Raw genomic sequence first — 15,556 nt, forward strand, 5'->3', positions numbered from 1 at the left:
ATAAAAAATATTTATTATAAAGTTTTCCCCCATCTTCGGGTAAAACTGCTGGAAGGAAGGAACATGCAGGAAACCCTGGCACATTCAGCCTGAGGCTCTGCAGTCATTCCAGGAAGGGAACACCCTGGTTTGGAAAGCTCAGAGATCTCTGTACCCTTTTCCCCACAGGCAGGACCATGGTTCCGGCAGAAAGAACTTGGACTAACTGGTATTTGCAGAGCCAGGACCCTTGTCCTTTCCAGCTGAGCTACTGTGTGGGCCTCATAATCCAGGAATCCCAGCTGTTCTGTTGCACATGCCCTTGTCATAGCCTACTGAGGTTAATTTTCCAAATGACTAAGTGAGTCACAGAGAATAAATAAATACAATTACCTCAGTGGACTAGAAAGCTCATACGAGGCACTGGCAGGGATTTCCCAGCTAGTGCAGTGGATTACTACAGCAGCCAAAGTGAAACTATGCCTAACTCCCCAGCATAAGGATGTCACTGTTTCTTATGGCAGCCTTCCCTCTGCAGAGACAGCGTAAACAAAAGTGAGCATAAACAGCTGTCAGCAACCAGGCCAAGCTGTGTTGCATGCCCTAGACAATGATGTGTGACAGGTGAGTTGGGGGAGCTGGGGTGGAGGGGCAAAGGGAATATCCTACATGGTGCCCAAGCACAGGGCTGCCCTTATCCTCTTAAGAGGCGAAGTTCTGGCAGGGCCAAGAGGCAGTGCACAGGCAAGGCCCCGTTGTCTAGAGAGTGACAGACTGTGTCAGGCTCTGCATGCTCACCTTGCTGGCATACTGCTCTAGGGCCACCACTGTGTCTGCATTGAAGCCCTCATCATCCTCTGCTGCCAGGTCCTCCAAGCCCACCTCTGTCTGTACGGCCAGGATGGTGCTCTCCGATGGCACAGCCACAGGGTGATGAATGTAGGCAGTGGAGCCATCTTCCAGCTGGACGGCTTCCAGGGTGCTGGGGTCATAGCCTTCTGCAGGGAACACGCGGTTAGCCCTGATGCCACACAAGGGGAAGAGATACAGCTGGGACCCTACCTTTAAGTTAATGAGAGATACATATACCAAGGAGGGTTTCAGCATCCAATTTCTCATGGTCCTTCACTTTGTGATCCACTCTTGCTGTTCCTCCTTCTGGGGCTGTCTCACCTAAGGACGAGGTCTCCTATGGTACACTAAATGGGAACTCACAAGCTCCCTGAGGACCTGACAGGGGCCTATGATCATCTTGGCTTAGATGACCACAAGAGCCTCCTGACCAGTCACTCCTCACCCCCTCTAGTTCCCTCCAGGCAGCACAACATCCAGAGGGATCTTTGCAGGACACAATTGTGACCATGTCACTTAACTGCCTAAAGAGTTTAAATGCTTCCCACTGGTCTCATGATAAAGACCAAAATCCTCACCCTGACACTCAAACCCAGAGTGCGCCAGCCCTGTCTTTCTCTCTCCAGTTTCCTCCTGCTCATTCTGCCTTTGCTCCCAGGGCTCTAGCTCCTAGCAGTTCCTGGAATGTGCTGTTTTCTTCCCCCCAGCTCTAGGCCTGCACATGCTATTCCTTCTGCCTGAAGTACTGAACCCTCCCTGCCATCTCTTTTCCCCCGGCTAAGTCTACCTCATTCTTTACCTCTCAGCCCAAGCATCACTTCCTCAGAGAAGCCCTCCTTGAGCCTGATCTCTGTTTGTATGATCAGTTCATCACTGATGGCTTGTTTCACTTCTATTTCCCCCTCTAGACTCTAGGAGAGCAGGGACTGTGTCTGACTTTGTTCTCTCTTGTATACTCTACACCTAACACAACGCCAGGCATGCAACAGTCACTCAAGAAACTACCTGCAGAAGGAATAAATTGTTATTCTTCAGCACCTTAGGAGCTTCATTCTTAAATACTAGTTTTTTTATCCTGGTCTTGGATGATATCCTCAGGTCCTATTTAAAGCTCTAAGACTTTGTGGCTGTGCTGGAGCCAAGGCCATCATCCAAGTCCATGTGACTGAGCCCCAAGGCGCACCTCCCAGTGGCAGACATAGCTGCTCCTGTGGTCTGCACCAGGGAAGGTGGGCAAGGCTGCTAATCCAGGTGAGCATGTGTGTACCGTGGAGACGACAGCTCCCATGTCTACACCCCAGTTGTGTGCCACCCCATCCTCCAGTCCTGCCACCCCATCCTCCTGTCCGGCCTCCCATCCTTTCCCCAGTTGTGACGATGGTGACCCTACCTCTGGGTGTGCGGTGTATGTAAGCCATGCTGCCATCTTCCAGCTGCACAGGTTGACCATCCTCAAAGGAGAGAGATTCTGTAACGAGAGCAATGCCTGCTTTTCCCTGGAGCTCAGTGTCATGGAGGGGTCCCTTGGTGGGGGCTGTCAGGCTTCCCTCCACAAGGCATGGTGTGTTGGGGTGCCCTCACCTTTCTGTACCGTCACCTGGTGAATGTATGCAGTGGTCCCATCCTCGAGCTGGATCACCTGCCCTTCAAGAAGCTTTTCTCCTGTTAGGGTGGAAACGGAGAGAAATGGGCCAGGACCAGAAGAGGGCTAAGAAACACCTGCCTGTTTTTAGCTGAGGCTTATTTGAGTCTCTAGGCACGAGGCTGCAGGTCTAAGCATGGGTAACATCTTCCTTGTTCCCTTGCTCCATCTCCCTAGGCCTGGGCCTTGAGACACTAAGGGTGAAGACACTTGCCTTGCCAGAACCCATCATCTCCCAACAGATTCCCTTCCAGTTACTGAGAGGAGGAGTAACTTCATTTATTTTTCTATCCATGCCCAGGCAAGTGGAAACTTCCAACCTAACAGTAAGTTGCTGAGACTTGAACTAATGGCCCTTAAACCTGGATGGGCCCCAATGGGTCAAAATTCAGATATAGCTCAAACTAACAAAATCAAAACATATCCCCTCATCCCTCACTATGACAGTGTGCTAAGACCAGGAGACCCTGTGAAGGTAGGCTATATAGCTTAATGGTTAAAAACAATAGACTCTGGAACCGGGCCAGGCCTCCTGAGTTTGAATTCCAGCTCTACTTCTTAACAGCTGTGTGATCTTGGACAGCTTACTTAACTAACCTCTGTGCATCAGTTTCCTTTTTGTAAAATGGGGATTGAAAACTGTGTCTTTCTTATAAGGTTTCTGTTAGGGTTAAATGAGTTAATCAATATAAAAGACTGGGAAGAGTGCCAGGTATATATGGTCAGCCCTCAATAAATTCTAGCTTTTATTATAAGCCCAATATGCATTTTAGAAGAGATGGAAAATAAAGCAATAGAGAACTATGTGAGTACAACTATTATGCTATTATGTGTCCATGTAGGTCTTATTGCACTGCCACTGTTGAGTAATGGTTCCTTCATTGATCTCTGATATTTTCATTTCAATTTTCTAGTAAAAAATTAGATCACCTAAGGCAACACAACAAGCAGCATAAAAATGAACAAGACTCCAGATTTCAAAGATATTACTCTTCTTTTACCTAACTGGAAAGCACTTCTAATAAGGCTCTTTAAATTAGAACTAGACGACCCTTCCTTGTATCCAGTGAGTCTGAGAGAGGGGGAAGGAACAAGAGAAATGAGAAAGGAAAGAAAGAGAGATTGAAGAGGTAATGATGGTCAGATTTGGTGGCTTATGCCTACAATCTGAGCACTTTGGGAGGCCAAGGTGGGTGGATCGCTTGAGCTCAGGAGTTTGAGACCAGCCTGAGCTATGTGACAAAACCCTGTCTATACAAAAAACACAAAAATTAGCTGGGTGCAGTGGTGCATGCCTGTGGTCCCAGTTACTCGGGAGGCTGAGGTGCGAGGATTGCTTGAGCCCAGGAGGCAGAGGTTGCAGTGAGCCATGATTGTGCCACTGCAGTCCAGCCTGGGTGAGAGAGTAACACCCTGTCTCAAAAAAATAAAAAATAAATTTAAAAAAGGCTGGGCATGGTGGCTTACATCTGTAATCTCAGCACTTTGGGAGGCTGAGGCGAGCAGATTACCTGAGGTCAGGAGTTCGAGACCAGCCTAGCCAACATGGTGAAATCCTGTCTTTACTAAAAATACAAAAAAATTAACCGGGTGCAGTGGCAGGTGCCTGTCATCCCAGCTATTCAGGAGGCTGAGGCAGGAGAATCACTTGAACCCAGGAGGCAGAGGTTGCGGTGAGCTGAGATTGTACCACCGTACTCCAGTCTGGGTGACAGAGTGAGGTCCTGTCTCAAAAAGAAAAAAAAAAAAAAGTTAGGCTGGGTGTGGTGGCTCACGCCTATAATCCCAGCACTTTGGGAGGCTGAGGCAGGCAGATAACCTGAGGTCAGGAGTTCAAGACCAGTCTAGTCAAAATGATGAAACCGTGTCTCTACTAAAAATACAAAAAAATTAACCAGGCATGGTGGCACACACCTGTAGTACCAGGTACTCGGGAGGCTGAGGCAGGAGAATCGCTTGAACCCGGGAGGTGGAGGTTGCAGTGAGCCGAGATGGTGCCACTGCACTCCAGGCTGGGCGACAGGGTAAGTAACACTCTGTCTCAAAAAAAAAAAAAACAAAAAAAAAAAAGAAAAAAAGAAAGAAAAAAGAAAAAAAAGTTAATGACAAGTGATTTGTCCTTTCCTTAGAAGACTGAGGCTTAGGAAACTGAGCACTCATGTGGGAAAGACAGTTACTTCCAGTCCAAGTCTCTGCTGACATCTCCCCTTTAGAGGAATCCCCAAACTTGTTCCCAAACTGAGTCTTCTTGGGGTCAGTAACTAACAGTCCTACAACTAACCAAAGGCAGGTAAGGTGGAGATAAAGGTAAGAAATAGGAAAGGCAGCTGAGATGGGGGGAAGAGGAACCCATTTTCTTCCCTCCCACCCACAGAGCAGTAGGCTACCCTCATTTTAACAATTTATCTGTCCTGGCAAGGGCATCAGTACTTGGGGTTCTGAAAGCATCGGCAAGCTACTGCCAGCAGAGTGGGTACTACTTCAAGGTAGAAAACAAAATGTTGAGAAGAGTTGTCTGAAGTAAAAACTTAGCCTACTATTTCCTCAAACAACTAGAGACTACAATGGAGAGAGACAGTGGGGAGAACAGCTGACTGACAAGAGCCTCGTATCCCATTACAGAGGTGACCATATGACCCAGTTTGCCTGGAACCATCCCAGAGCATTTATTAATAGCACATTCTTCCACTTTTAAAATGCTGTATTTGAATAATACATTTTATACTCATCCTAATTAAAGATAAGTCTCATACAATTTTAGGGCTTCCGGCAGACAGAGACAAATGTGCCTCAGTCAAAAGCTTCAGAGGAGCTCACCAGTCAGAGAAGCCTTTCAGGAAAGTGTGGTTCTGGTCTCTGAAGGACAGCTCTACCCTGAGCAGAGGGAAAATCTGTTGTGAGTGAGTGAGTGAGTGCGCATGTGTGTAAGTGCACACTGCAACACCACAGAGTGGGCACAGAACAGCCAGGAAGACTAACACAATAAAGAAATACATAAGAAAGACACATATAAGGAAAGAGTGGCTCTCTCAGGCCAGGTGTGGTCACTTGCTTTTTATTCATTCATTTGACCATTAATTCTCAGTGGAAGACTGAGGCATGGGAACTAACTGGGTCCAAGGAGTAAACACAACCCTAGCTAGAGTTCTAAGTTCTTCCATCCCACGGAGACTGCACTGGAGGGGCAAGACCTGGAGTGGGAAGTCTGCAAACAGAGAGTTTCAGGCTTCAAAAGTATTCTAGAGAAGTTGCATTCTCAAGAAGATGAAGCCAGCAAGAACCCACACGTCACAGACAGCTCTCGACAAAAAACCTTTCCAGAAGGGACCCCCACAGACTGTCATATGGAAAGAGCTTACTGATGAGATTAAGGGGCCTCCTTAGTCATCACCAGGAAACAGACAACTTAAAATGAAATCAATAAACAACTTATCTGTAAACATAGGAGCGGAAATATATTCTGATAGTGTGTTGAAATGGAGGGCAATGTTGCAATGACAATGCTTTATGAGGACAGTGACAATCATGGAGTCCAGAAATCGCAAAATGAAGAACAGGAACAAGGCAGTATTTGCCCAGTGCTGTCCAAGGAAGACACGAATGCTATCTGGCTGCCTGAGAACACTGGCAAGAAAGGAAGAGTGTCCCTGGCCTGCAGGCCTTGCCCTAAACACTTTATTCTGACTCCACACCTAGCCTGATTTTAAGTACCTTGAGAGTAGGGGTAGGATTGCCAGATAAAATACAGGATGCCCAGGTAAATCTGAATTTCAGATAAATACTACATTTTGTTTTTAGAACTTAGTATTATTTTAGTATTTTATAGTATTTAACACCCCCTACTTTTTTTGAGATGGGGTCTTGCTGTTGTCTAGGCTGACCTCAAACTTCTGGCCTCAAGAGATCCTCCCATCTGAACCTCCCAAGTAACTGAGACTACAGGTGCATGCCACCAAGCCCAGCTTAATCCCATGTTTACATGTCTATCCCTTATATGAGGTATATGTATGTCCCTAGTATACAGTATACATATCTCCCTACAACATTTGGGACATATGTATCCTATAAGAGTATTCATTGTTATGTCCAATTCAGATTTAACTATGTGCCCTATATTTTTAATTCTGGCATCCCCTAGTGGGGATTAGGGCATGAGATCTCTGCTTGGGTGTTCCTCTCTGAATCTGGAAGAGTATCTTTTTTTAAAAAATTTTTTTAGAGATGGGATCTTGCTGTGTCACCCAGGCTGGTGTGCAGTGGTGCAATGATAGGTCACTGAATCCTCAAACTCCTGGGTTTCAGTGATCCTTCTGCCTCAGTCTCCTGAATAGCTGAGACTAAAGGTGCATGCCACTGCACCCAGATTATTATTTTTATTATTTTTTTAGAGACAGAGTCTCGCTATGTTGCCCAGGCTGGTCTCCAACTCCTGGCCTCCAGTGATCCTTCCATCTCAGCCTCCTAAGTGCTGGGATTATAGGCATGAGCCACTATGCCTGGCTTAGAAGAGCATCTTGTACATGGCAGATGCTTAGTAGTTTGAATGTTTGAATATACTTGAATTAAGATGATAAACTACTTCTAGAAAGCACTAAAAAACTGTGACAGGGGATATCTGAAAAGCAGGGAGTCATAACTAACACTGTTCATTCCAGAAATATTTATGAACTACTCAATACATATTAGGAATTCTGTCTTTGAGAGGTACTGGTTCCTATGACTGGGATTGTCTGACCTGTAGCATCTTATTTTAGAGTTCCCTTTTTATCAAGCACCACAGGAGATTCTAATGCAGAGCAAGTTGTGCTCGTGGGCAAGGGTAAGCAGGCAGGAGGGCAAGGTGATGGTGGGACTCTTAGAAATGGACACTCCTTTCCAGAGGCTGAGGGACAGGGCAGGATCCTGAGGTCTCCAGAAATACCTTTGACAGCTTGCTGGACGTAGGCTGTTGTCCCATCACTAAGGGTCACCGTCTGCAGCCCCAAGCTCTCCATGGCAAACTGCTGCTCGTGCACTCAGACATGAAGTTGGCTTCTGGCCAGCACCAAGAGCCACAGCCGAGGTCAGAGATTTCCTTCTGGGTCACAAATCTAAGAAAATGAACAGTACCACACTATGAGTTAATCGGCTTTCTCCTACTGCAGATACTCAGGGAAGGAGTTACATGAGGCCAGCCAGACAAGAAGAAAAAAGATGAATTCTTCAAAGTAGTGAACTATATTGGTTTTTATGAAAAGGGCTCAAAATATACATTATCTAAGAATTCTAAAAGTTGAGCATAGAAGAGAAGCATGCCAATCAAACTGGTCGTAAAGTAAGAAATCACTGATTAAAATTCATTTCTAAACTTTCTCCCCTTAGGAAGGAGCCCTGCTGAAGACAGGCAGTCAACCCCACTGCTGATGGTTCTCTCTGCCTACTCCAACATCTCTCCTGTGCTCAGACCCATCTATCCACTGGCCTTCCTCAGGGAACATCCCACATGTACCACACATGGAGTAAGTCCCTAACAGAACTCACAATGTGTCCCAACCTTCCAGAACTATTTTACTTTCAGTATCCCCTATCCCAGGATGGTATTGCCTTCCACCCAGAATTGGCAGGGGATCATGCTTGAGTCCTCCTTTTCCCTCAAAAGTCCACGTACTTATTTCAGGCAAGTATCACCTTTCACCTCCTGACTACTATAAGGAGTCTTCTAACTTATGTCCTCAGAGAAACTTTTGTCTGTTTCCAATTCATTTCCTTTTCTTTCCTTTTTCAGAGACAAAGTATCACTCTGCCACCTAGATTGGAGTGCAGTGGCTTCATCACAGTTCACTGTAACCTCGAACTCCTGGGCTCAAGTGATCCTCCTGCCTCAGCCTCTTCCAATTAATATTCTAACATTCATGTTTATGCTGTCAGGGTGAAATTTTTTTAAAAAGCTCTCTTCCCACCATCTTGGAGCCTGTAGAGGCCTGCTGAGAACAGGACTTCTAAAAGGCAAATATGGGCAGGGTGTAGTGGCTCATGCCTGCAATCCCAGTGCTTTGGGAGGCTGAGGCAGGAGGATTAATTGAGGCTAGGAGTTCAAGACCAATGTGGGCAACACAGCAAGACACTGTCTCTACAAAAAAAAAAAAAAATTAGCCAGGTGTAGTGGCACATGCCTGCAGTCCTAGCTACACAAGAGGCTGAGGTGGGAGGATTGCCTGACCCCAGAAGTTTGAAGTTGCAGTGAGCTATGACTGTACCACTGAATTCCAGCCTGGGTGACAAAGAGAGACCCCGTATCAAAAATAACAATAAGATAAATACATTTGGAAGGCTGTAGTCCAAGGCCATTTTTTGCTAGCTGTAAGTTGGGCCTCCAGAACCAAAGGGAGGACACAGCTCTTATTAAAATTGAAGGTACTGGCTGAGTGCGGTGGCTCATGCCTATAATCCCAGCACTTTGGGAGGCTGAGGACAGTGGATCACAAGGTCAGGAGATTGAGACTATCCTGGCTAACATGGTAAAACCCTGTCTTACTAAAAATACAAAAAAATTAGCTGGGCATAGTGGCAGGTGCCTGTAGTCCCAGCTACTCGGGAGGCTGAGGCAGGGGAATGGCATGAACCCGGGGGGCGGAGCTTGCAGTGAGATGGCACCACTGCACTCCAGACTGGGTGACAGAGCCAGACTTCGTCTCTGAAAAAAAAAAAAAGAAAATTGAAGGTATTATGCTCGAAATGAAACTGAATTCTATTTAGGCAAAAGATGTACTTACATGTACAAAGCAAAGACCACACTGACTGCTGGCAGCAAACTGAAGAAAACCAGCATAATCTGGGGAAAGGTAAACTCAGCCCCGTGGAAACAGTGGCATGGTTTGTGCTAAATTCCCAAGCAATCTTGCTAAGGCTATTGAACACAGAATCTGTGTGATGCTGTGCCCCTCAAGGACTTAAACTAATGAAAAGTAAATAAATAAAAGTGGATTTGTAAGAAAAAAAAGAGGATAAATCTAAACATACCACTTCCTTGGCTAAAACCCTTCCATAGTTTCCTACAGCTCTTAAGAGTCCACCTTGCAGACAAGGCTGGGTCCTGTTATAAACTCCCACAGCCTAGGTACCACCTTTTTCTAGCACTCACACCTCTGGGCTCAACCTACTTCAGTACTTATCACTATCTGTTTAATGTCTGTTGCCCTCACAAGGCTTTGGGCTCTAGTCTGGTTTCTGCGTCACAGTGGTTTCTGCAGCACCTCACACTGTGGGCTCTCCACAAATCCTGTGAGTAACTCCCTGGGTCCCTCATGTGCAAGGTGGGAAGCACTGAAACTTCCTGCTGGCAGGACATCCTCTGTACCCACTGTGGTATGGAGCCTGCTCTAGCTGTGACCCCAACACTTGTGAAGCCTGCAGGAAGCCCACGGCCTCTAAACTCAGTGCAGTCATGAAGACTCTCTGACACCCATTCTCAAAATTCTCCTGGACTTGGAATATGGATTGCCTACTGGATTCTCACAACTTACCAACTGATATCCTCAAATGGTGCTACCCAAATCGTTTTCGTGTCAGGTGACCTAGAGAGACAGATATTTGTACACTGCATTGCAGATGCTGCTGCTTAAAGTCAGAAGTTCACATTGCAGATGTCACTGCTTGAAGCCAGAAGCGACCAACTGGGGCTTTGGCAGCCCTGAGGATTGAGCGGATCAGTATCTTGGAAAAACTATAGACCATCTGGGAGTTTGAGACCAGCCTGATCAACACGGAGAAGCCTGGCTCTACTAAAAATACAAAATTAGCCGGGCATGCTGGCACATGCCTGTAATCCCAGCTACTTGGGAGGCTGAGGCAGGAGAATCCCTTGAACCTGGGAGGCGGAGGTGGCGGTGAGCTAAGATCGTGTCATTGCACTCCTGCCTGGGCAACAACAGCGAAACTCCGTTTAAAAAAAAAAAAAAGAAAAAAGAAAAAGAAAAAACCGGCTGGGTGTGGTGTAATCCCAGCACTTTGAAAGGTTGAGGCGGGCGGATTGCGACGTCAGGAGATCCAGACCATCCTGGCTAACAGGGTGAAACCCCATCTCTACTAAGAATACAAAAAATTAGCCAGGCGTGGTGGAGGGCGCCTGTAGTCTCAGCTACTCGGGAGTCTAAGACAGGAGAATGGCATAAACTCAGGAGGCGGAGCTTGCAGTGAGCCGAGATTGTGCCACTGCACTCCAGCCTGGGCGACAGAGTGAGACTCCGTCTCAAAACAAACAAACAAACAAACAAAACCCAAAAACCCTACAGACCATCTGTGACATGCTGATTGGAATGCTCTACCCCGGGCTTGGCATCTCAACTAGAATTATTCATTCATTCTGTCCATAAACATTTACTAAATAGGCTAAGGTCCAAGGGCAGCAATACTATCATATAGTGAACACTACTATAGAGTTAATCATGTGCTAGGAATGTCACACATATTAACTCATTTAATTCTAACAATCCTATAATCAAATGCTATAATTATCCTCATTTAAAAGTTCCCTCATTGAGGGAACTGGAGGCCCAAGACCAAGTTAAGTAACTTGCTCAAGGTTACACAGCTAACTAGTAAAGGAGGATTTGACCCTAGGCCATTTAATCCAGAGTGTGACCTTAATTACTATGCTGCCAAGCACAGAGGTGAAGCTGGGGGGTTATGAACCTTGAAGCTACTCCAAAATACTTTTTTGGTGTGTGAGCTTTTGCATTTTCCAAGAGAGAGGGAAGTTCAAGGCTGTCATCAGGATCTGATAGGAATTAATGGTGAAGAATCACTGGTCAAGGTGGGGATTCTGACATCTGACATCTCTGGTCTATTAGCATCCTTGCCCAGAGCCCTGATAACCTCCACATGGTCCCTATCTCATAAGAGCTCTGCTCCTGGCCTCTCTTGGTCTGGTCTATGACCTTCAAATTTCACTCTCTTCACCAGGTAGATTCTTTGGGTAACCTGTTTTAGTGTAACTGCACTGTGTCAGAAGACACATAAGAGAAACTAGGTCTAAAAACAAAGCACGCCGGGTACAGTGGCTCATGCCTGTAATCCCAGTACTTCAGGAGGCCGAGGCAGGCAGATCACTTGAGATCAGGAGTTCGAGACCAGCCTGACCATCATGGTGAAACCCCGCCTCTGCTAAAAAAAAAAATACAAAAATTAGCCAGGTGTGGTGGTACATGCCTAGCTACTTGGGAGGCTGAGGCAGGAGAACTGCTTGGACCTGGGAGGCAGAGGTTGCAGTGAGCCGAAATTGCACCACTGCACTCTAGCCTGGGCAACAACAGCAAAACTCTGTCTCAAAAAAAAAAAAAAAAGCAAACAACAACAACAACATAAATAAATTAAAAAAAATAAAAACAAAGCAGATATAGGTTGAAAAAGGATTGCAAAATACCTTTACATTCCCTGGGCCCTGTGGCTCCTGCAGCTCACCTTTGTCAAATACTCACATGGTTTAATTGAGCACAACCGCACTCCATTGAGACTTTCTAAGGAAAATCAGTGGTGTGGTTAAAAGCACAGGCTCTGAAGTCAGAGGTCTGGGTTTTAATCCAGACTGAACTTCTCAGAAGCTGTGCAGCCTTGGGCAGGTAAATGAACCTCTCTGAGCCTCAGATTTCACTTATAAAAAAATGGGGATAATAGTGGCATTTGCTTCATAGCCTGCTGTAAGGGATTAAATGAGGCCACATATGCCTGTACTCTAGAAATACCAGCTATAAGGATGAGGGGAAGAGGAACCTAAAGAAAAATGCTTTTGAAGCAATATGGATTCCTAAAACAGCTAGGACGAGCGGCAACCACCCTGGACTAGAAGTCTACAGAATTGGCTTCTAATCTCGATTCTATCTCTATGTTTGCCTCCTTATCTGTAAAATGAAATGCTGGCCCAAATTACCCTAAGATCCTTTCTACTGCTCATGCTAATATTTATTTTTATCACATATAAATATGATTAATATATACCAGACACTTTTTAAAGCACCTTACCTATATTAACTCTTAATCTTAAAAATAACTGATGAGGAAGTAGGTATATTATACCCATTTTACAGATGAGGCAACTGAGGTTTAGAGGTATAGTACTTTGTCCAAGCTTCCAACGCTACTATGTGTTGAAGCCAGGTTTCAGAGTCAGGCTGGCTGGCCCCAGAGCCCATGCTTCTCAATTTCTGGCACACTTCTTCCTTCTGCTAATCCACTGTGACCGGCACACTGTCAGCACTCAAAACACCTGAATACGGGTTAACTTCCATCTCACCCACTGTAACTTAAACCCAGTCCTTCTCGGCCTACCCGCAATGGAAAGTGGGAATAGCTGCTGGTAGCCACACTTCCCAAAATAACCCTTCTTAGACTGAAAGAAAACAAATTTCCACTCCTTTTCGTGTTCTTGCATCCAGGCTAAACAACCTCAACTCATTCACATTTCCTTCCTAAGTCTCATAACACAAACCTTTAAGAGGCTACTGTTGTTCCCTGACCTTTCCCAGTCTCTGAAGCTGCCTTACCAAAAAGCCTGACTGCAGAGGGTGAGGAGGAAGCTTTGTGGCTGCCAGGCATCTACCAGTGCTTTGATTGCCGTTTTTCTCCCTGTACTTTCTTTCAATGGTGGTTTACCCTGAATCCTCCCGTGCTGGCACTGAACTAACAACAGTGACATGGGCAGAGCCAAAGAAAGGCTTGTTACTGCTTCAGGATGGCTATGTGCGAGTTCTGCCTGCACTTGACGGTTCAGACTCATTACTCCTGCAGCCCTCCGAGACAGGGCAGAGGGGCAGTGAGGGTGGCTGCTCTGTTTTCTCCTTGTAGGGTATAAGGTTTACTAGCTCTGCGATGACCTAAGCTGGGAATAGGTGAGAAACAGACTGGGACAGGGGACGGTGAGAAAAGAGTGAAGACAGAGGGAGCACTCTTGACTTTCTCAGAACTAGGAGCAAATCCAATTCTGTTGGCTGCTTTTTTTTTTGAGACGAGTCTCGCTCTGACGCCCACGCTGGAGTGCAATGGCGCGATCTCGGTTCACTGCAACCTCCGCCTCGTGGGTTCAAGTGATTCTTCTGCCTCAGCCTCCTGAGAAGCTGGGATCACAGGCATGCGCCACCACACCCAGCTAATTTTTTTGTATTTTCAGTAGAGACAGGGTTTCATAATGCTGGTCAGGCTGGTCTCGAACTCCTGACCTCTTGAGCCGCCCTCCTCGGCCTCCCAAAATGTTGGGATTACAGGCGTGAGCCACTGCGCCTGGCCTGCTGCACTTTTAAATAAACTTAACCCATTATTGGTCCTGATGCAGGAAAACAACCCTTCACCTTTGCAATGTATCGATGTGTTTCTTAATGTTAAAGCATAAATTGTAATTATTGAGGAGAGATAACATTTAGAAAAACCTTTTATTTATTTAGAGACAGGATCTCATTCTGTTGCCCAGGTTGGTGTGTAGTGATCATAGCTCCTGTAAACTCAACCTCCTGGCCTCAAGCGATCCTCCTGCCTTAGCCTCCTGAGTGGCTGGGACTATAGGTGTGTGCCACTACTCCCAACTTTTTAGATACTTTGGATCTTTAGGTCTCTCCATGAATCAAGATGTGCTTAAACTGCCTCCCCAAAGGAGAAAAATAAGGGATGTGAAAGATAGGAAACTAGCCGGGCGCGGTGGCTCAAGCCTGTAATCCCAGCACTTTGGGAGGCCGAGACGGGCAGATCACGAGGTCAGGAGTTCGAGACCATCCTGGCTAACACGGTGAAACCCCGTCTCTACTAAAAATACAAAAAACAAACTAGCCGGGCGCGGTGGCTCAAGCCTGTAATCCCAGCACTTTGGGAGGCCGAGACGGGCGGATCACGAGGTCAGGAGATCGAGACCATCCTGGCTAACACGGTGAAACCCTGTCTCTACTAAAAATACAAAAAACTAGCCGGGCGAGGTGGTGGGCGCCTGTAGTCCCAGCTACTCCGGAGGCTGAGGCAGGAGAATGGCGTTAACCCGGGAGGCGGAGCTTGCAGTGAGCTGAGATCCGGCCACTGCACTCCAGCCCGGGCGACAGAGCAAGACTCCGTCTAAAAAAAAAAAAAAAAAAAAAGAAAGATAGGAAACTAAAGAGTAGTCATGGTTTTTGTGTTTCTCCACTTTATCATGGCTGAGACCTACTGTGCTCCACACGCGAGCTGGGCTGTGTGGACTATAGGCACCTGGTCGCTATTCTATTGTTTTCTGCCAACCAGAACTCTGGACAGTTGGAACAAGGCTTTCTGTACTCTGTCTCAGCCAGCCCAGAGGGCAACTGTATTTAGAAGTCAAAAAAAGAGAACAACAACAAAAACATTTGCCTGAAAAGAATGTTCAATTTTGATTAGAAAAATAATTATGACTTAATCTTCACTCAGAAACTTCTTCATTTGTAAACATAGAAAACTTCACATGAGGACAAAGACACATTAGTTTGGGGATGAAGGCTGATGAAGATGAGTGGCAAACAAATTAGAATCAGATTTGGAAAAGTTGCAGTAAAATGATTCAACGTTTATTACAGAAAAATACTTCACTACACACAGAAAAACCTAGCAAACAGACCTGGTTCTGTGGGTTTCTAAACACTGACGAGAAAACAGGAAATTAGTAACAGAAACTTGCATTAACATAACACAAGTTTAAAACAGCTAAACGCATCTTTGCATAAATCACATTGATTTAAAAAATTTTTTTTTCTTTTTAAAAAAAGAAGCGCCATTTAAAAGAAATCCCAGCACTTTGGGAGGCTGAGGTGGGAGGATCCCTTGAGCCCAGGAGTTTGAGACCAGCCTGGGCAACATAGTGAGACCCCCATTTTTTTTTTGAGACGGAGTCTCCCAGGTTCAAGCAATTCTCCAGCCTCAGCCTCCTGAGTAGCTGGGATTACAGGCATGAGCCACCACGCCCATCTAATATTTGTATTTTTAGTAGAGATGGGGGTTTCACCATGTTAGTCAGGCTGGTCTCGAACTCCTGACCTCACGATCTGCCTGCCTCGGCCTCCCAAAGTGCTGGAATTACAGGTGTGAGCCACTGTGCCTGGCCCTGACTCGGGCTTTAAAAAT

The 15,556-nt window shown here is 46.0% G+C and overlaps 1 protein-coding gene across 3 annotated transcripts in view; it reads right to left on the reverse strand.

Moving 5' to 3' along the window:
• ZNF76 (zinc finger protein 76) overlaps positions 1-15,556 on the reverse strand; it is a 37,621-nt gene that overhangs the window by 8,225 nt on the left and 13,840 nt on the right. For all 3 annotated transcript variants that reach the window (XM_011945386.1, XM_011945387.1, XM_011945385.1), the window contains exons 2-5: positions 7,395-7,563; positions 2,413-2,493; positions 2,222-2,299; positions 778-977 (exon numbers count right to left, since the gene is read on the reverse strand). In XM_011945386.1, the coding sequence (XP_011800776.1) occupies positions 778-977; positions 2,222-2,299; positions 2,413-2,493; positions 7,395-7,467 (432 nt within the window). In that variant the 5' untranslated portion in view covers positions 7,468-7,563. The remainder of the gene's footprint in view (positions 1-777; positions 978-2,221; positions 2,300-2,412; positions 2,494-7,394; positions 7,564-15,556) is intronic.

The sequence above is a fragment of the Colobus angolensis genome, unplaced genomic scaffold (assembly GCF_000951035.1).
Source record: "Colobus angolensis palliatus isolate OR3802 unplaced genomic scaffold, Cang.pa_1.0 Scaffold24, whole genome shotgun sequence".
Lineage (NCBI taxonomy): Eukaryota > Metazoa > Chordata > Mammalia > Primates > Cercopithecidae > Colobus > Colobus angolensis.